Below are 21,055 nucleotides of genomic sequence, written 5' to 3' on the forward strand. Positions count from 1 at the left end.
TCATCCCAATGTTGGATTTCAGACAATTCAGAATGAGAAACCTGAATTAGAATTCAAATTTGAGCTCCAATTTATGTCAGATCCATCCCGGGATTTAGTTCCCATCCCGTGCTCTTTTAATTGTTGAACACAAGGAATTCCCAACCGGTTCCTGGCAGAGACCCACTCCCCTTCTGCCTTGTACACTTAGGTGTTGGTCACTTGTAGAGTTGCTGATGACTTAAAGCTGTTCCAGACTCATTGCATCTTAATTAGCCAGGCATCTTCAGAGAGAATCTCCTGTCGCTAATGAAAGGTCTGAATACAATAGTTTCTACTTCAAGAACTACCTTTAGAACTATCTGCAGGTTTCATTGAATCAAACAGAGAGTAAAGAGTATAATTTTAGGAACTGTTCCCTTTATTTAACAGCTGTGTCTCTTCACTGCTTCAATTTACAATCTCATCAGAGAGAAACAGTCTGCTTTTGGTATTCACCCACAATTTGTACAACAAGGCGCCAACGTAATTCAATGTTTGTGCAGGATCATTCAAACCAATTGTCCTGGAAAGCAGACCCACAAAACTTTACCATGTGATGTGGTCATAAACTGTACCAAAGCCTGATAAGAGACAGTTCTCAAAGTACAGAGAGAAAACCAAACTGTGTTTAGGCCTTTGGACAAACCTGTTACAGATGGTCAAGTCACAGATCTCCTTCTGGATGGAGCTCACTGATGACAGTAGACCTCTGGACCTGAGGGGGATACCTTCCCAGATCTAATGCAGAAGCCAAAGCCATGGATAGAACTGAACCCATTTATTTAAATGGGGAATTTACCATCCCAGCAGCCCCCTGGTCCCTGGTTCTGGAAGGTCCCATATAATATGTTCAGGCCACGGAAAACCATGGGTAACTGAAACTGTGGAAAACAATCCCGTGCATACAGGGTCTCCCTGTAAGTGTAGCCATGATGTGGAGGTGCCGATGTTGGACTGGGGTGGACAAATTAAAAATCACAACATCAGGTCACAGTCCAACAGGTTATTTGGAATCAGTCAATGCACGTAATAGTTTAAAAATTCCACTTTGGAATAGAAACAGTCTGACTCAAGATTGCAATACAGACAGACTCTAACCTCACACCTTTAATGCATTGTCTGAGCTGAGATGTCACCTTTTGTAAATAAAACCTTAAGTTATCTCGAGAATGTGACTGCAAAGTAGTCCTGGGATTTACATATTACTGAACCGAAACCTGCAACATATTCTAAAAGATGAAAGACTTAACAGCAATCTAGGTTTGTTCAATATATCATTTCAGATGCATGACACTATAATCTTTTGCTATAAATTCTGTGTCTGATGGTCCTGCTCCCTAACTACCTGATGAGGTAGCAGGTAAATAAACCTGCTGGGCTATAACCTAGAGTTATGTGATTTTTAACTTTGATTATGTGTAATTAGCTGTGAAAAGGTGACTATGAAAGATGAATCCAAGATTAACACATGAGAGCCCAGACAGCGTCTATTTTATAATCCTTAAACAGGGGGTCAAAAGGTGATTGTTGTGATTGCCTACAGTGTGTGCTGATTGCCGTACTGGTCAGGGTATCTTGCAGTGTGTGCTGATTGCCGTACTGGTCAGGGTATCTTGCAGTGTGTGCTGATTGCCGTACTGGTCAGGGTATCTTGCAGTGTGTGCTGATTGCCGTACTGGTCAGGGTATCTTGCAGTGTGTGCTGATTGCCGTACTGGTCAGGGTATCTTGCAGTGTGTGCTGATTGCCGTACTGGTCAGGGTATCTTGCAGTGTGTGCTGATTGCCGTACTGGTCAGGGTATCTTGCAGTGTGTGCTGATTGCCGTACTGGTCAGGGTATCTCGTATTTGTCCAGCAGCACTTGCCTGAAACACATCCTCAGTTCAATATCTGTACACAACAGGACCAGACCCATGGATGATAAACAGAGCACAGGCTAGATGGGCTGAATGCTCTCTTTCTCTGCTGTTAATTTAAGAAGGGTGGTAAGGACAAGCCAGGAACTACAGACCGGTGAGCCTGACCTCGGTAGTGGGTAAGTTGTTGGAGGGAATCCTGAGGGACAGGATGTACATGTATTTGGAAAGGCAAGGACTGATTAGGGATAGTCAACATGGCTTTGTGTGTGGGAAATCATGTCTCACAAACTTCATTAAGTTTTTTGAAGAAGTAACAAAGAGGATTGATGAGGGCCGAGCAGTGGGTATGATCTATATGGACTTCAGTAAGGCGTTCAACAAGGTTCCCTATAGGAGACTGGTTAGCAAGGTTAGATCTCATGGAATACAGGGAGAACTAGCCATTTGGATACAGAACTGGCTCGAAGGTAGAAGACAGAGGGTGGTGGTGGAGGGTTGTTTTTCAGACTGGAGGCTTGTGACCAGTGGAGTGCCACAAAGATCGGTGCTGGGTCCACTACCTATTGTCATTTATATAAATGATTTGGATGCGAGCATAAGAGGTACAGTTAGTAAGTTTGCAGATGACACCAAAATTGGAGGTGTAGTGGACAACGAAGAGGGTTACCTCTGATTACAACAGGATCTTGACCAGATCGGCCAATGGGCTGAGAAGTGGCAGATGGAGTTTAATTTAGATAAATGCGAGGTGCTGCATTTTGGGAAAGCAAATCTTTGCAGAACTTATACACTTAATGGTTAAGTCCTCAGGAGTATTGCTGAACAAAGAGACCTTGGAGTGCTCCTTGAAAGTAAAGTCGTACATAGATAAGATTGTTTGGTATGCTTTCCTTTATTGGTCAAAGTATCGAATACATGAGTTGGGAGGTCATGTTGCAGCTGTACAGGGACATTAGTTAGGCCACTGACGGAATATTGCGTGCAATTCTGGTCTCCTTCCTATCGGAAAGATGTTGTGAAACTTGAAAGGGTTCAGAAAAGATTTATGAGGATGTTGCCGGGGTTGGAGGATTTGAGATATGGGGAGAGGCTGAATAGGCTGGGGCTTTTCCCTGGGGCGTCGGAGGCTGAGGGGGACCTTACAGAGTTTTATAAAATCACGAGGGGCATGGACAGGATAAATAGACAAAGTCTTTTCCCTGGGGTGGGGGAGTCGGTTTAGGGTGAGAGGGGAAAGATATAAAAAGAGACCTAAGGGGCAATATTTTTACACAGAGGGTGGTGCGTGTGTGGACTGAATTGCCAGAGGAAGTGGTGGAGGCTGGTACAATTGCCCCTTTTAAAAGGTATCTCGATGGGTATATGGATAGGAAGGATTTGGAGGGAAATGAGCCAGGTGCTGGCAAGTGGGACTAGATTGGGTTGGGATATTTGGACAGCATGGATGAGTTGGACCAAAGGGTCTGTTTCCGAGCTGTATCTCTATTTCTCTCTGACTCTAATTCTATGCAATGCCTACTTTCAGACCCTTTGCCACATTGGCCCATGGCTAAACGCTTCAGGCATTACATGGAATCAGAGAATTGTTACAGTGCTGAAGGAGGCCATGTGGCCTATTGTTTCTGCACCAGCTCTTCAAACAAACATCAAAACCTAGTGCCACTCTCCTGCTGTTTCCCCATTGCATTATACACTATTTATAGAGTCACAGAGATACAGATAGGTTGCCACTTTGATCATAATATAGCTGACTTGTTGCTTCATTTATCCTTGCACTTTACATACTTTGAACACAAAAATATGTTTTTTTTGGGTGTATCCTCTCCATACATTCTCCTGATCTGTTTACTTTTTGTAATTCTCCTTTATGCTTATTGTACTGTTTCTGATTTTGCTTGCTTTGCCAGATATTATTTTTCTTGCTTTTTTGAAATTGGATCCTTATTGCAGCTGCTCAGTTGTGCAAGGTGTAGAGTTTGTTGTTCCACGCGTTTGATTGATCAGATCATGTTCAGCTTGAATTTCCTTACTCACCTTTCTGGCAGTGTCCTCTTGGACTGTCACAGATTTCCGTTATCGCTGCTATTTCCAGCCACTTGCTTCTCAGCCAAGCACGTTTGAACGCCCCTTATAGAACATTTACTCTTATTTTATCCTTTGTTCCCACAATTATGCTAAAATATGCGTCACCTACCACAAAAAAATGCTGTCGTTCTACTACTCATTTGAGCTGTTCCATCTCAGTCTCCAAAATCTAAACGTGGAATTTCCAAATGCTGGCAAGTGCACCATTGGACTGGGACAGACTGGTTAATACTGCGACAGACTGGTTAATACTGTGACAGACTGGTTAATACTGCTGTACATTTAAAGTCTGAAGTAGAGTATTCATGCAATTTCACTGACAATGTACAAATCATGTAAGGGCTCATAATATTACTGTTTTTGTATTCTTGATTTTTGTTTTCAACTTACCGGGAACTTGCCTCCAACATGTACAATTCTCCTCCCGGAGTTCTTGCAAAATGAGCAATATCATGCTTCATTTTTTGAACGTGGGTCTCTTCCTTTGTAGTTCTATCTAACATACCCCACCCTGCTACCTTTTGTTTTAAACTTAAATAATTATTGCTGCCTGCAACTTTGGTTTTCTATTATGAAATCCCGTCTGAAATTCCAGGAAATCAAATCTTTAAGATGTTGTTCATTCCCTTCTCTAAGCTGCGATCTTAATCGTGCCACACATGTGCCATGCATTGACTATCACTAACAGAGAATCTAACCGTCACCCCTTGACAGTCAATGACATAGTCATCATTGAAATCCTCAGTGTCAAACTTCTGGACGTTATCTTTGATCAGCATCTGAACTGGTCTATCCATATTGAAATAGGTTTGGGTGGGTTATTCTTCAGATGGTCGGTGTGGACTTGTTGGGCCGAAGGGCCTATTTCTGTACTGTAGGGATTCTAATCAAATCTAATCTATTAATATTCTGGCTGTGAGTGTAATTCCTCCCACCGTGGATTCCTTTACACTTGCAGCTGAAGTTTTATGGGCTTTAAATCATTTTATTGATAATGCATTTTACAAAAATAGGACTCTCACTAAATCTCAGTCAACAATATCATCTCTCACACTATTGCCTGATTCCAATGGAGACCTATTGCTGAGACAATAATACACTTTCTCAGACAGGAGACAAACCACACACCACATTCCAGATATGATTCATTAATGTCCACTGTCGTCTCACTGAAGTCTAGTGCTTTGCTGGTGTAATCCATCTATAACCACAAGTTCCGCATTGTTTCGCATTGCTAATGAACATCTTCGTTTGTTGTTAACTTACCTTCTTTCAGTTATAGCCCAAATGTATCTCAGTCTTTCACATTTCAAGAAATATTCTATTCTGTCTTTGTTTTACAGTTCCACTGCTGAATTGTGCAGTTCGTCATTATATTCCACCTTCTGAATCACACAAGCAATCTGTCCATCTTCCTTTATCACTTCATTGTGTTTTCATTCAAACACATCACCTTTGTCATCCGGCTACATAGATAACTTACACTCAATGCTGCTTTCTCACCCAAACATTAAACTGATTGTATCAATGTCCCAGGTTTTTAATTCACCTGTTGCCTCAAAATTAAAATGTGACTTTTACTCCTGCTCTATCCTTCTATCAAGTCCCAATCTTTGCTAACATTTTACCCAAAATCCTGTGTAAATCTTCACCTGCTATTCTCTATTTACATACCTTACAGAAACATACAAAACCTTTCAAGTCCTACGGCAGTATGTTGTTCATAATTAAACTTTACTCCATCCCTCTGCTGAATTCCCCCCAATTTGTCAACGACTGAGGTTGACTATTGCTCTTGGAAATAATATGTTACCTTTCTCTCCCAAGCTTATTGTTCATTTCTTCCCAATTATTTATACTTTTGAATGCCACATTCTGTGCCCAGCAGATACCTTGTATGGAGGGATTGTCTTATGAGTGAGGGAGAAATGGGTCAGAGTTTAGCAGAATGAGAGGTGATCTCACTGGAACATATCAGATTCTTAAGGGGCTTGACAGGGTCAACACTGAGAGGATGGTCCCCCTCATGGGAGGGTCTGGGACCATGGGGGCACAGTCTCAGAGTAAAGGGGCACCAGTTTCAGACTGAGATGGGAGGAAGTTCTTCGTTCAGATCTTTGGAACTCCTTGCCACAGAGAGCTGTCGGGGCAGAGTCCTTGTGAAAATTTAAGGCTGAAATAGATTCTTGATTGGTTGGAGAATCAAGGGTTATGAGGAAAGGAGAGGAAAGTAGATGTAGGGGATGTGAAGATAGGTGGAGTTGTGGACAGTGAGGAGGGCATTTGTCGTTTGCAAAGGGACTTAGATATGTTGCAGAGCTGGGCTGAGGAGTGGCAGATGGAGTTCAACCCTGCCAAGTGTGAGGTTGTCCATTTTGGAAGAACAAATAAGAATGCGGAATACAGGGTTAATGGTAGGGTTCGTAGTCAGGTGGAGGAACAGAGGGATCTTGGGGTCTATGTACATAGATCTTTGAAAGTTGCCACTCAGGTGGATAGAGTTTGTAAGAAGGCCTATGGTGTATTATCGTTCATTAGCAGAGAGATTGAATTCAAGAGTTGTGAAGTGATGTTGCAGCTGTACAGGACTTTGGTTAGGCCACATTTGGAGTACTGTGTGCAGTTCTGGTCGCCTCACTTTAGGAAAGATGTGGAAGCTTTGGAGAGGGTGCAGAGAAGATTTACCAGGATGTTGCCTGGAAAGGAGAATAGGTCGTATGAGGATAGGTTTGAGAGTTCTCGGCCTTTTCTCGTTGGAACGGCGAAGGATGAGGGGTGACTTGATAGAGGTTTATAAGATGATCAGGGGAATAGATAGAGTAGACAGTCAGAAACTTTTTCCACGGGTACAACAGAGTGTTACAAGGGGACATAAATTTAAGGTGAAGGGTGGAAGGTATAGGGGAGATGTCAGGGGTGGGTTCTTTACCCAGAGAGTGGTGGGGGCATGGAATGCGCTGCCCGTGGGAGTGGTAGAGTCAGAATCATTGGTGACCTTTAAGCGGCATTTGGATAGGTACATGGATGGGTGCTTAATCTAGGATAGAAGTTCGGCACAACATCGTGGGCCGAAGGGCCTGTTCTGTGCTGTATTGTTCTATGTTCTATGTTCTATGTTGAATCAGCCATGATCCTATTGAATGGAGGAACAGGCTCAAGGGGCTGAATGGCCTACTCCTGTTCCTATTGCAGTGAAAAGGAAGAAATGGTTGGACATTTGGTGACCAGACACAGGTTTAAGATGATTAATGAACGAGCAGATCAGAACTGAGGAGAACAGTTTCTGAAACAGAGAGTTATTTTGATGTGGGAGTTTGCTGCTTGGAGGAAGGACGTGGAAGCAAGTCCAACAGGAATGCTCGGAAAGGGAAATCCAAGAAATATTGTAGGGGGGTAAAATACGTTCAGGGCTTTTGGGAAAGAGATGGGGTAATGGGATCCATCACAGAGCTGTGCTAGTGATGTATATTGTGATCAGAAGGCTGCATCACAAATGGAAGATTCTGCAAACTTTCTCAAGTCCAGGTGATGATGGTGATAGACTGAGAGAATGGGAATGTAAGGAAAGTGAAAATTGGCTCCTTACCTGAACGGTGTTTCACAAAAATCTGAATCTTACATCTACATCAAATTGTACAATTCCCATCAAAGTGCTCACCATCCTGACTTGAAAATATATCGCCATTCCTTAAATGTCACTGGGACAAAATCTTGAAATTCCCTCCCACAGCACATGGACTGCAGCGATTCAAGAAGACAGCTCACCCTCATCTTGTCAACGGGGTAACTAAGGACAGTCAATAAATACTGGCCAACCAAGACTACCTTGTCCCATGGATGAATGAAAGAACCCCTTTCACATTAAAAAATATTAATGCATCTACTTAGAACACAGAACATTCCAGCGCAGTACAGGCCCTTTTGGCACTCGATGTTGTGCCAACCTGTGGGACCAAACTGAAGCCCATCTATCCTTCAGTATTCTATTCTCATCCATATGCCTATCCAATGACTATTTGAATGCCCTTAAAGTTGGTGAGTCTGCTACTGTTGCAGGCAGTGCGTTCCACACCCCCTACTACTCTCTGAGTAAAGAAACTCCCTCTGGAATCAGTCCTGTAGCTATCACCCCTCCATTTAAAGCTATGCCCCCTCGTGCTCGCCATCATCATCTGAGGAAAAAGACTCTCCCTGTCCACCCTATCTAACCCTCTGATTATCTTATACGTCTCTATTATGTCACCACTCAGCCTTCTTCTCTCTAATGAAAACAGCCTCAAGTCCCTCAGCCTTTCCTCATAAGCCCTTCCCTCCATACCAGGCACCATCCCAGTAAATCTCCTCTTTCCAAAGCTTCCACATCCTTCTTATAATGCACTGACCAGAACTGTACACAATACTCCAAGTGCAGCTGCACCAGAGTTTTGTACAACTGCAGCATGACCTCATGGTTCTGAGACTCAATCCATCTACCAATAAAAGTTAACAAACTATATGCCTTTTTAACAACCCTATCAACCTGGGTGGCAATTTTCAGGGATCTAGAGTGTAGGGTTGCTCGCTGAGCTGTAGGTTTGATATCCAGACGTTTCATTACCTGGCTAGGTAACATCATCAGTGGCGACCTCCAAGTGAAGCGAAGCTGTTGTCTCCTGCTTTCTATTTATATCTTTCTCCTGGATGGGGTTCCTGGGGTTTGTGGTGATGTCATTTCCTGTTCATTTTCTGAGGGGTTGATAGATGGTATCTGGATCTATGTGTTTGTTTATGGCGTTGTGGTTGGAATGCCAGGCCTCTAGGAATTCTCTGGCATGTCTTTGCTTAGCCTGTCCCAGGATAGATGTGTTGTCCCAGTCGAAATGGTGTTTTTTTTCATCCATGTGTAGGGCCACGAGGGAGAGAGGGTCGTGTCTTTTTGTGGCTAGCTGGTGTTCGTGTATCCTGGTGGCTAACTTTCTTCCTGTTTGTCCTACGTAGTGTTTGTGGCAGTCCTTGCATGGAATTTTGTAGGTGACATTGGTTTTGTCCATGGGTTGTACTGGGTCTTTTAAGTTTGTTAGTTTTTGTTTGAGAGTGTTGGTGGGTTTGTGTGCTACTAGGATTCCGAGGGGTCTTAGTAGTCTGGCTGTCATTTCTGAAACTTCTTTGATGTATGGTAAGGTGGTTAGGGTTTCTGGCTGTGTTTGGTCTGCTTGTCGTGGTTTGTTCTTGAGGAATCTGCAGACTGTATTTTTTGAGTATCCGTTCTTCTTGAATACGTTGTATAGGTGGTTCTCCTCAGTTCGTCTGTGCTGCAGTGTGTGGTGGCTCGTTGGAATAGTGTTCTGATACAGCTTCGTCTGTGTGTGTTGGGATGGTTGCTGGTGTAGTTAAGTATTTGGTCAGAGTATTGAGTACAGGGGTTGGGAGGTCACGTTGTGGCTGTACAGGACATTGGTTAGGCCACTGTTGGAATATTGCGTGCAATTCTGGTCTCCTTCCTATTGGAAGGTTGTTGTGAAACTTGAAAGGGTTCAGAAAAGACTTACAAGGATATTGCTAGAGTTGGAGGATCTGAGCTATAGGGAGAGGCTGAACAGGCTGGGGCTGTTTTCCCTGGAGCATCGGAGGCTGAGGGGTGACCTTATAGAGATTTATAAAATCATGACGGGCATGGATAGAGTAAATAGACAAAGTCTTTTCCCTGGGGTCGGGGAGTCCAGAACTAGAGGGCATAGGTTTAGGCTGAGAGGGGAAAGATATAAAAGAGACATAAGGGGCAACTTTTTCACACAAAGGGTGGTACATGTATGGAATGAGCTGCCAGAGGAAGTGATGGAGGCTGGTACAATTACAACATTTAAAAGTCATCTGGATGGGTAGGAAGGGTTTGGAGGGATATGGGCTGGGTGCTGGCAGGTGGGACTAGATTGGGTTGGGATATCTGGTCAGCATGGATGAGTTGGACCGAAGGGTCTGTTTCTGTGTTGCACATCTCTATGACTTAACCCACAACCAAAGTAAGGCTCACTAGTCTATAATTACCAGTGTTGTCTCTACTCCCCTTCTTGAACAAGGGAACAACACTTGCTATCCTCCAGTCTTCTGGCACTATTCCTGTGGACAATGACGACAGAAAGATCAAAGCCAAAGGCTCAGCAATCTCTTTCCTGGCTTTCTAGAGAATCCTGGGATAATTCCTATTCAGCCCAGGGGTCTTAGCTATTTTCATATTTTCCAGAATTGCTAACACCTCCTCCTTGTGAATCCTCGATCCTATCTAGTCTAATAGCCTGCATCTTAGTATTCTCCTCGACAACATTGTTTTTTTCCAATGTGAAAATTGACAAAAAACATTCATTTAGCACTTCCCCTATCTCCTCAGATTCTGCATATAACTTCCCACTACTATCCTTGATTGGCCCTAATCTTACTCTAGTCATTCTTTTATTCCTGATATACCTATATAAGGCCTTAGTGTTTTCCTTGATCCCATCCCCAAATGACTTCTCATGTCCCCTCCTGGCTCTTCTTAGCTCTCTCTTTAGGTCTTTCCTGGCTACCTTGTAACTCTCAAGTGCCCTAACTGAGCCTTCACATCTCATCCTAACATAAGCCGCCTTCTTCCTCTTGACAAGAGATTCAACTTCTTTAGTAAACCACAGCTCCCTCACTTGACCACTTCCCCCCTGCCTGACAGGTACATACTTATCAAGGACACACAGTAGCTGTTCCTTGAACAAGCTCCACATTTCAATTGTGTCCAACCCCTGCAGTTTGCTTCCCCATCCTATGCATCCTAAATCTTGCCTAATCACATTGTAATTGCCTTTCCCCCAGCTATAACTCTTGCCCTACGATATATACCTATCCCCATCAATTGCTACAGTAAACATAACTGAATTGTGGTCACTATCACCAAAGTGCTCACCTACCTCCAAATCTAACACTGACCGGGTTCATTACCAAGTACCAAATCCAATGTGGTCTCGCTCCTTTTGTTTGCTCATCTACGTACTGTGTCAGGAAACCCTCCTGCGCACATTGGACAGAAACTGAACCATCTAAAGTACTTGAACTATAGTATACCCAGTCAATACTTTGAAAATTACAGGACCCATAACAACTACCCTGTTACTCTCACTCCTACCAAGAATCATCTTTGCTATCCTATTCTCTACACCTCTGGAACAATTCGGAGGCCTATAGAAAACCCCCAACAGGGTGACCTCTCCTTTCCTGTTTCGCACCTCAGCCCATACTACCTCAGTAAACTTCAGAGCCTTCAATGGAAACAACAATCGTCCAATTTGCTGATCCTTTCCCAGTATTTTGAAATCCTAATTCCTGGAATTGTTCTTCTTATTCCCTGTTTACAATGGGACCCAATTCCCTGTAGTTCTGCCGATCCCTGTCTAATCTCGGTCTGCCTGAGGGCCGTGCCAGCAGTCTGGCTTCTCATCCCAAAAGTCGAGCCCATTCCTCACCCCTCGGGGAAAAGCCGTCAGTGCAACCCTTTGAATTTGTAAATAATAATAGGAAACATTGCATTTATTTAAAAATAATCATTTTATTTATGGTTTAATGTGGTTGGAGCATTGCAGTCCACTGTCTATCTGCAATGATGTGTCAAACCAAATACCTTTCTCTCCCAACTTCCTGAATACAATGTAACAGAGCAGTATTTTCATTGCAGTAAATGCCACAGGTTCACTGAGAGCTGTGGGATAAGGTTTGAGAGATGTTTACAGGTTTATATCATCTCATGGAAAGACATTAGTAAACGCAGGGCACAAAGAAATCCCCAAGTGAACAGTTACATTTCAGCTCCTCTGTACCTGTACAAGTCAGGGGCCTGTTGGCAAATAAAATCAAAGAGGGGATTTAATTTCTGTGTTCGTAGAACGTGGGCATCACTGAGTGGGCCAGCATTTACTGCACATCCCTTGTTGCCCTTGAACTGAGTGGCTCGGTAGGCCATTTCAAAGGGCAGTTAAGAGTCAAGCATCATGAAGTATAAACAGCAGCTCAGAGTTGGGCAGAATGGCCAAGCTCTTGGTGCTGAGTTATTCCATGTAACATATACCTTTGCTATCTTGGCCTCTGGTTGAATGTGCCACATATTCCACAGGCTGCGATCAGACTTGATGGGTGTGATGGTCCAAATAAACAATTGCCTCCTCCCCCAGTTAAAGGGCCCGGTTTGATGGGAAGCTTGAATGGATCAAATCTACTTGGAGGCAGGGAGACAGTAGTCCCCACTCACCACCCCCTGGGCTGATGAAATATTCCCAACCCCTAGTGGCTCAGTGGTTAGCATTGCTGCTTCACAACACCAGGGTCCCAGGTTCGATTCCCTCCTCAGGCGACTCTCTGTGTGGAGTTTGCACATTCTCCCAGTGTCTGCGTGGGTTTCCTCCCACAGTCACAAAGATGTGCAGGTCAAGTGAATTGGCCATGCTGAATTGCCCATAGTGTTAGGTGCATTAGTTAAGGGGAATGGGTCTGGGTGGGTTACTCTTCCACACGGTAGGGAATCGAATCTAATCTAAATTCGGCCCCCTGTGACTGTCCACTAACACTGGGAAGGTGTACACGCCTGTGAGTTTGTGTAGGGCAGGCTGGGGACACTGAGCATTGGTTACAGAATATAACCTGCAATGCCCTCCATTGTTGACCAGCCGCTCAGTGTTCAAATTAAACAGCCAGGAGAGGGGTTCAGCACCACAGGCCTATCCCATTGTAAAAGGCCGAAATGCAGAGTCTGCAGTGTGGGGTGGACTTTGACACTGCTATCACCAGGAGACCGAGACAGACCCAGGCAGGGGAGGTAAATACCCTGGAGAAAAACCAAAGTCAAATGGAATTGTGAGGCACTAATTGAATTGACACTTTGAGGCAGGTTTTGAAGAGAATGCTGGACTCAATTCTGCTCCATAATTAACAGTGTCAAATGTTTGTATGTGTCAAACTACAGTTTGTATTTTAAAGAAAGACAGCAATGTGTGACAGACACAACAATCAACAAAAACGCAGGGACCACATATTTCTGTCTGGGAAAAGGTTCAGCTGTAAGCAAAGAAACAAGGCAGAAACAGGCTACATGCTACGATGCCTACTGCAGCCCAACAGCTGACTGTTCGGCATTTTCACAGGCGTCAGGGTGGGGAGGCAATAGACGCCAGTCATACCCCAGTCAGTAGCAGAGAGTAGGCACCACTATCAGCTGACATAGCAGCTGCCAAATAGAAATTCAGGAACAGGAGCTGAATCAGAGACAGAAACAGGAGAATCTACTGACGGCCCCAGCCTCCGTTATGAGCAAAAGCCGTAATACTGCGACCTCTCCCGGATGTATTCCAGCAGATCTGTGACATTCTGTTCCAAATCCTGCAACATGTCTAACTTGGCTGTCATCACTTGCTTATTTCTGTTAAATTTCTTCTCCAAAGCTGGTTAAAAGAAGATGATAGTGGAATGATTAATTTACAAAGTGTCAGAAGAGGAACGATGCTGCATTTCTGTACAGTATCTCACCACCTTAAAACATCCCAAAAAGTCCCACAAGTCAATGGAGAATCTTTCTGAAACATTTGAATTTGGGCACAGCAAGCTGCCACAAACAGACCCCTGGTTAATCTGCTTTACATTGTTGATTGAGAGATAAACATTGGCCAAGTCACTGGGGAAATCTCCCCTGACTTCCCTCAAATAGTGCTCATGGTATCTTTCCATCCACCTTGGTCTAACGCTCCTGAGAACAGCAGTGTCACCAAGTAAGAATCAATGCAGTAAATACCCCTTTAAAGGGTATTGCACAATTTTGAGGAAAAAAATCTAGGTACATTTCAAATTCAAAGTTGCATAAACACAGTCCCAAAGAAAACAAAAGCAACCAACCCAACTACATATTGTTACAAATATATTTTATACACAACTTTCAGTGCCCACTGGTCACTGCCAGTCATTGGTTAGTCACAGGAATGCCTAGGACATTAGAGTGACAGAGAAATACCAGTAACTAGGGCTGGTACTGCGGCTCAGTGGTTAGCATTGCTGCCTCACAGTGCCAGGGACCTGGGTTCAATTCCACCCTCAGGTGACAGTGTGGAGTTTGCACATTCTCCCGTGCTGTGCTGCACGGGTTTCGACTGGGTACTCTTGTTTCCTTTGCAGGTTATGTGGGCTAGCCATGGGAAATGCAGGGTTACAGGGATAAGGTAGGTCTGGGTGAGATGCTCTTCAGAGGGTGGGTGTGCACTCAATGGGCCTGCTTCCACACTATAGACTGGTGAGTCTCACATGAGTGATTGGAAAGCTGTTGGAGAGAATTCTTAGTCATAGGATTCATGTGCATTTGGCTCAATTAGAGGCAGTTAGCATGGCTTTGTGACATGAGGAGGTGATGAAGGTGACTGTTGAGGGTACAGCATTGGATGTTGTTTACATGGATTTTAGTAAAGCTTTCAACAAGGTCCCTTACGGCAGGCTCATCCAGAAGATTAAGATGCATGGGATTCACATTGACTTGGCCACTTGGATTCAGAACTGGCTTGCCAGAGGGTAGTGGTGGAAGGATTATTTTCAGACTGGAGGCCTGTGACTAACGGTGTTCCATAGCACTGGGACTTCTGCTGGTTGTGATATATATCAATGACTTCAGATGAAAATGTGGTTGGGTGGTTTTGTAAGTTTGCAGATGATACAAAGATTGGTGGAGTTGTGGCAAGAGTAGAAGGTTGGCAAAGGATACAGTGGGATATACATCAGTTGCAGGTATGGGCAGAGAAATGGCAGATGGAGTGTAATCTGTGTGAGGTGCTGCACTTTGGGAGATTAAATGTTAAGGAAAAGTATACAGTTAATGGCAGGACTCTGAACAGCATTGATGTACAGAGGGATCGTGGGGTTCAAGTCCATAGCTCCCTGAAAGTGGCGACACATGCAGATAGGGTGGTAACAAAGGTGTACAGCAGGCTTACCTTCATTGATCAGGGAACTGAGTACAAGAGTCAGGATGTCATGTTGCAACTTTATAAGACTTTGGTTAGGCCACACTTAGAATATTTCATTCAATCCTGGTCACCACATTCCAGGAAGGATGTGCAGGCTTTGGAGAGGGTGCAGAAGAGGTTTCCCAGAATGCTATCTGGATTAGAGGGTATGAGCTTTTAGGAGAGACTAGAAAAACTCAGGTTGTTTTCTCTGGAGTAATGGAGGCTGAGGGGAGACTTGGTAGAAGTTTATAAAATTATGAGATGCACAGATAGGGTTGGGGATCAGAAACTTTTTCCCCAGGGTTGAAATATCTAGGACAAGGGGAGATGCATTTAAGGGAATAGGGGGAAAGTTCAAAGGAGATGTGAGGGGCAGGTCTTTTACACAGAGAGTGGTAGGAGGCTGCAATGTGCTGCCAGTGGTGTCGGTGGAGGAGGCAGATACAATAGGGATGTTTAAGGGACTTTTAGATAAGCACATGAATATGCAAGGAATGGAGGGGTATGGATTAAGGGAAGGCAGAAGGGATTAGTTTCATTTGGCATCATGTTCGTCACAACATCATGGGCAAAGTGCAGGTCGCTTGTGTATTGTTCTATAGGGATTCTATAGAGGCAGAAGTGGATACTGCAGATGCTGGAGATTAGAGTCAAGATTGGATGGTACTGGAAAATACAGGTCAGGCAGAATCTGAGGAGCAGGAAAAATCAACATTTTAGGCAAAAGCCCTTCATCAGGAAACTTTTCTGATGCACCATTCCTGATGAAGGGCTTTTGCCCGAAATGTCGATTTTCCTGCTCCTCGGATGCTGCCTGACCTGCTGTACTTTTCCAGCACTACACTAATCAGGGATTCTATGGAGATTATTTTAACATTCATTCATAGGATATGGGTGTTACTGGCTAGACAGTAACCCTTGGCTGTTGACAGGGTGAGCTGTCTCCTTGAAACAACCAAGCTATTTCAGGGGGCAATTAAGAGTCAACCACATTGTTGTGGGTCTGGAATCATGTCAGCCAGGCCAGGTAAGGATGGCACTTTCCTTCCCTCAAGGACATTGGTGAAACTGATGGGTTTTTGAAACAATAGTTTCATGGTCATCATCACTGAAATAGGCTTTCAGTTCCAAATGTGTTGATGGAAGTTACATTTTACAAGTTGCTGTGGTGGGATTTGAACCTCCACTCCCAGGGTCTCAATCACCAGATGATTCATCCTGTCACCCAATCACTCACTCAGAATAAAGGGGCACTAATGATGAGCAGTGACCTTATAGAGGTTTATAAAATTATGAGGAGCATGGATAGGATAAATAAAGGTACAATTGCAACATTTAAAAGGCATCTGGATGGGTATATGAATAGGAAGGGTTTGGAGGGATATGGGCCGGGTGCTGGTGGGTGGGACTAGATTGGGTTGGGATATCTGGGTCAGCATGGACGGGTTGGACCGAAGGGTCTATTTCCATGCTGTACATCTCTATGACTCTATGAGAAGAATGTTCTCCTCTTAGAGGGTTGTAGCAAGGAACCCCTTGCTACAGAGCGCTGTGGGGACAGAGTCCTTGTGCATATTTAAAGCTGAGAGAGAGAGAGAGAGAGAGAGAGAGAGAGAGAGACTCTCGATCAGTCGGGGAATCATGGGTTACAGGGAAAGGATAGGAATGTGGGTGTCAGGAATGTCAGATCAGTCATGATCCTGTTGAGTGGTGGAACAGGCTCGAGGGGCATAATGGTCTATTCCTGTTTCTATTTCTGATGGTCTTATGGTTTCAGAACATAAAAGACCCTTTTTAATGTAAGCTGCAGTTACTGATAACTCCACTCCATACCGTTCAGCTTTTCCAGGCTGTCTGTCGCCCGGTTTCTCAGTTTCTCTGCCTCCTCTTTGATTTTCTTCGCTCTTTCATTCCCATCTTCAGTACTGTTACCCAGCAAGCTGATCTTGTCTCTCAGCTCCTCATAACGCCTCTCCACCTCTTTCAGGTCATTCTGTACACACACACACAAAGGTAAAGAAGAAACAATTGCTACAAACAACAACAGCACATTTCCTGAGCTCACTGCCTGTTGGGGAGGGGTAACACGTGACAGTGTTGGGGGGGGGGTGCTATTATTTTTCACACAACCCCTAAAGGATTGGGAAACATAATCAAAACCTCCTGGATGTTAACACTGCCTTGGGGCCCTGTTGGAAATGGCCTGTATAGACAATGGGCTTAGCTGTGAGACTTCCACAAACAGCCTGCTGACAGGTATTAGCCAAGAGCTGAGATTAACAAATGGGGAGAGTGGGGAATTACCCTTTCACAGCAGCTTGTTCTCAGGACAGAAGGTATGACCCAGAAGGATACTTAAAGCAGCCATGTGGCCTTGGGGAGGTTAGATAAAGAGGACGGAATGCCAATGTGGGCCTGGGCTTCTGTACAATGTTCACTGTTGCAGGGTGAGGAGACCAGCTTCTCTGCTTCCTGCAGCTCTCCAGACATGGTCAGTGGTGGGCATTCCTAACTCCCCATTGCTATGGCAACAATGACATTGGCCCTCCTTGAATTTCCTGAGTCAGTTACCTCACAGTCATTGGCAGCAGAGGGAGACAGGAAGGGTTACTTATCCTGAGACAATCATCCAACCTCACCCTTCTTAGAATCAGATGATGGCTGACATCAGGTTACACAGGATAAAGGGCACAGAAAGAGGCCATTTGGCCCACCTAATTCTTGTTAGTAGTTACACTGCACAATCGTTCTTCATCCACCAGCATTACCCTCCATTCCCTTCTCCCTCAAATAGTTGTCTGATTTCCCCGAAATGTATCCATTCACCATGACCACTTGGTGAGGGAGGGAGTTCCACATCCTCCCCACTGTCTTTGCACAGACCTATTTCCTGAATATCTGATTGGGTTGATTAGCAGCTGAATTGACAAGCCACCTATTTCAGCACAAACCCCATCTGCATCAGACAATGAGACACAGCGGGCTGATGTAGTCCATTCAGCCCATCAAGTCAGCTCTGTTATTCAATTAGATCATGGCTGACCTGATAATCCTCAATGCCACTTTCCCGCCTTTTCCCCATAACCTTCAATACTTCCTGATTAAAACAAAATGTCGGTCTCACACTTGAACATAATTAATGACCCACCTTGACAGCTCACTGCAGTTAAGAACTCCATAGATTCACTGCCCTGGGAAAGAAGGACATTCCTCCTCATCTCTGTCTTAAGAGCCTCTTGTTGTGGGATTATTCCCTTTATTCCTAGACTCTCCCACAAGGGGAAAACAACCTTTCCACATCTAACCTGTCAAACCACGAACAATCCTCCATGCTTCAATTAGGTCACCTCTCATTCTTCTAAAATCTATGACTATAGGCCCAACCTACTCAACCTCTCCCCCATAAGAGAGTCCCTCCATCCCTAGGATCAGCTTAGTGAACCTTCTCTGGACTGTCCTCAATGTCAGTATGTCTTTTCTTGGTTAAGGGGCTCAAAACTGTTCACAATATTCTAGTGGTGGTCTGACTAGTGCCACTTATAGCAAGACTTCCCTACTTTTATACTCAATCCCCTTTGAATTAAAGGCCAACATTCCATTTGCCTTCCCTATTACCCAGTGAACTCAGATGACTGGCTTTTTGTGATTTATGCACAAGGACTCCCAAATCGCTCTGTTCAGAAGCTTTCTGCAATCTTTCTACATTTAAATAATATTCAGCTCCTCTGTTCTTCCTGCCAAAGTGCATCACTACACATTTTCCAAAATTATACTTCAGCTACTAAGTTTATAGCCAGTCCTCAACATGTCTCTATCCTGCTGCAGACTTTTCACATCATCCTCTCACTTGCATTATCACCTATTTTCAAACTTATCTACAGTACAATCACTTTCTTCATCCAAGCCATTAACATATACCGTAACTAATTCTGGGTCCAGCACTGATTCCTGTGGCAATTCTCTAGATACAGGTTATTATCCTGAAAAGTGCTCCCCTTATCCCAACTCTCTGCCTGCTATTAGCAAATTAACTCATGAGTCCTGCTGGTATACTACCTCATATCTTATTATTAAGCAAACTAAAGTGCAGCACCTTATCAAACAACTTCTGAAAATCCGAATCTATTACATCTGCCACTTCCCCTTTGTCTATCCTGCTTGTTATCTCCTCAAAGACCTCCAGTAAATTTGTCAGGAATGCTTTCCCCTTCATGAACTCATGCTGAATTTGTCTGATCATGTTATTTATTTACTTATAAATGCTCAGCTATTATTCTTTAGAATAGACTCAAACTTATTCCCAGTAACACATGTTAACCTGACTGGCTAATAATTAATCTTCTTTTTTGTCTCCTTCCCTTTTTAAATATAGCTGTTGCATTAACAGTTTTCCAATCCTCTGAGATTTTTCGTGAATCTAAGGATTCCCTGAAGATTATTACCAGTGCATCCGCTACCTCTGTAGCTGCTTTCTTTAATGTCCCAGAATGCATCCCAGAAGATCCAGGGGACTAATTAATATTTAGCCCCATTAGTTTACATAGAACATTCCAGCGCAGTATGGGCCCTTCAGACCTCAATGTTGTGGAACCAATCTATTCTACACTATTCCATTCTTGTCCATATGTTTATCGAATGACCATTTAAATGCCCTTAAAGTTGGGGATTCTGCTACTTTTGCAGGCAGTGCGTTCCACACCCCTACTACTCTCTGAGTAAAGAAACTACCTCTGACATCTGTCTTATATCTATCACCCCTCAATTTAAAGCTATGTCCCCTCATACTAGCCACCACCATCCGAGGAAAAAGGCTCTCACAGTTGACTCTATCTAATCCTCTGATCATCTCATAAATCTCAATTAAGTCACCTCTCAACCTTCTCTCCAACAAAACAGTCTCAAGTCCTTCTGCCTTTCTTCACAATACCTTCCCTACATACCAGGCAACATCCTAGTAAATCTCCTCTGAACCCTTTCCAAAGCTTCCACATCCTTCCTATAATGCAGTGACCAGAACTGTACGCAATACTCCAAGTGCGGCCGCACCAGAGTTTTGTACAGCTGCAACATGACCTCATGGTTTCGAAACTCAATCCCTGTACCAATAAAAGCTAATACACATTCCGCCTTCTTAACAACCCTATCAACGTGGGGGGCAACTTTCAAGGATCTATGCACGCGGACACCGAGATCTCTCTGCTCATCTACACTACCAAGAATCTTACCATTTGTCCAGTATTCTGTATTCCTGTTACTCCTTCCAAAGTGAATCACCTCACATTCTTCCGCATAAAAATTCCATTTGCCACCTCTCAGCCCAGCTCTGCAGCTTATCTATGTCCCTCTGTAACCTACAACGTCCTTCAGCACTATCCACAACTCCACCCACCTTGGTGTCATCCACAAATTTACTAACCCATCCTCCTACACCCTCTTCCAGGTCATTTATAAAAATGACAAAGAGCAGTGGCCCCAAAACAGATCCTTGCAGTATCCCACTAGTAACTGAACTCCAGGATGAATATTTCCCATCAACCACCACCCTCTGTCTTCTTTCAGCTAGCCAATTTCTGATCCAAACCACTAAATCACCCTCAATCCCATGCCTCCGTATTTTCTGCAATAGCTAACCATGGGGAACCTTATCAAATGCCGTGCTGAAATTGAGATACACCAGCTGTTTGGTCACCATCTCAAAGAACTCAGTAAGGTTTGAGAGGCACAACGTACTCTTCACAAAACCGTGCTGACTATCCCTAATCAACTTATTCCTTTCTAGATGATTATAAATCCTATCTCTTATAACCTTTTCCAACACTTTACCCACAACCAAAGTAAGGCTCACGGGTCTATCATTACCAGGGTTGTCCCTACTCCCCTTCTTGAACAAGGGGACAACATTTGCTATCCTCCAGTCTTCTGGCACTATTCCTGTAGACAATGATGACAAAGATCAAAGCCAAAGGCTCAACAATTTCCTCCCTGGCTTCCCAGAGAATCTTAGGATAAATCCTATCCGGCCCAGGGGACTTATCTATTTTTACACTTTCTAATTGCTAACACCTCCTTGTGAACCTCCATCCCATCCAGTCTAGTAGCCTGTATCTCAGTATT

General features: G+C 43.9%; 1 protein-coding gene across 5 annotated transcripts in view; it reads right to left on the reverse strand.

Moving 5' to 3' along the window:
* Positions 1-11,494: 11,494 nt before the first annotated feature.
* The window catches only part of lamb2l (laminin, beta 2-like), a 178,829-nt gene continuing 169,268 nt past the window's right edge, over positions 11,495-21,055 (reverse strand). For all 5 annotated transcript variants that reach the window (XM_072581753.1, XM_072581750.1, XM_072581752.1 and 2 more), the window contains 2 exons: positions 16,775-16,934; positions 11,495-13,396 (listed from right to left, as the gene is read on the reverse strand). In XM_072581753.1, coding sequence (XP_072437854.1) covers positions 13,260-13,396; positions 16,775-16,934 — 297 coding nt within the window. In that variant the 3' untranslated portion in view covers positions 11,495-13,259. The remainder of the gene's footprint in view (positions 13,397-16,774; positions 16,935-21,055) is intronic.

Source organism: Chiloscyllium punctatum, chromosome 12, assembly GCF_047496795.1.
Source record: "Chiloscyllium punctatum isolate Juve2018m chromosome 12, sChiPun1.3, whole genome shotgun sequence".
Classification (NCBI taxonomy): domain Eukaryota; kingdom Metazoa; phylum Chordata; class Chondrichthyes; order Orectolobiformes; family Hemiscylliidae; genus Chiloscyllium; species Chiloscyllium punctatum.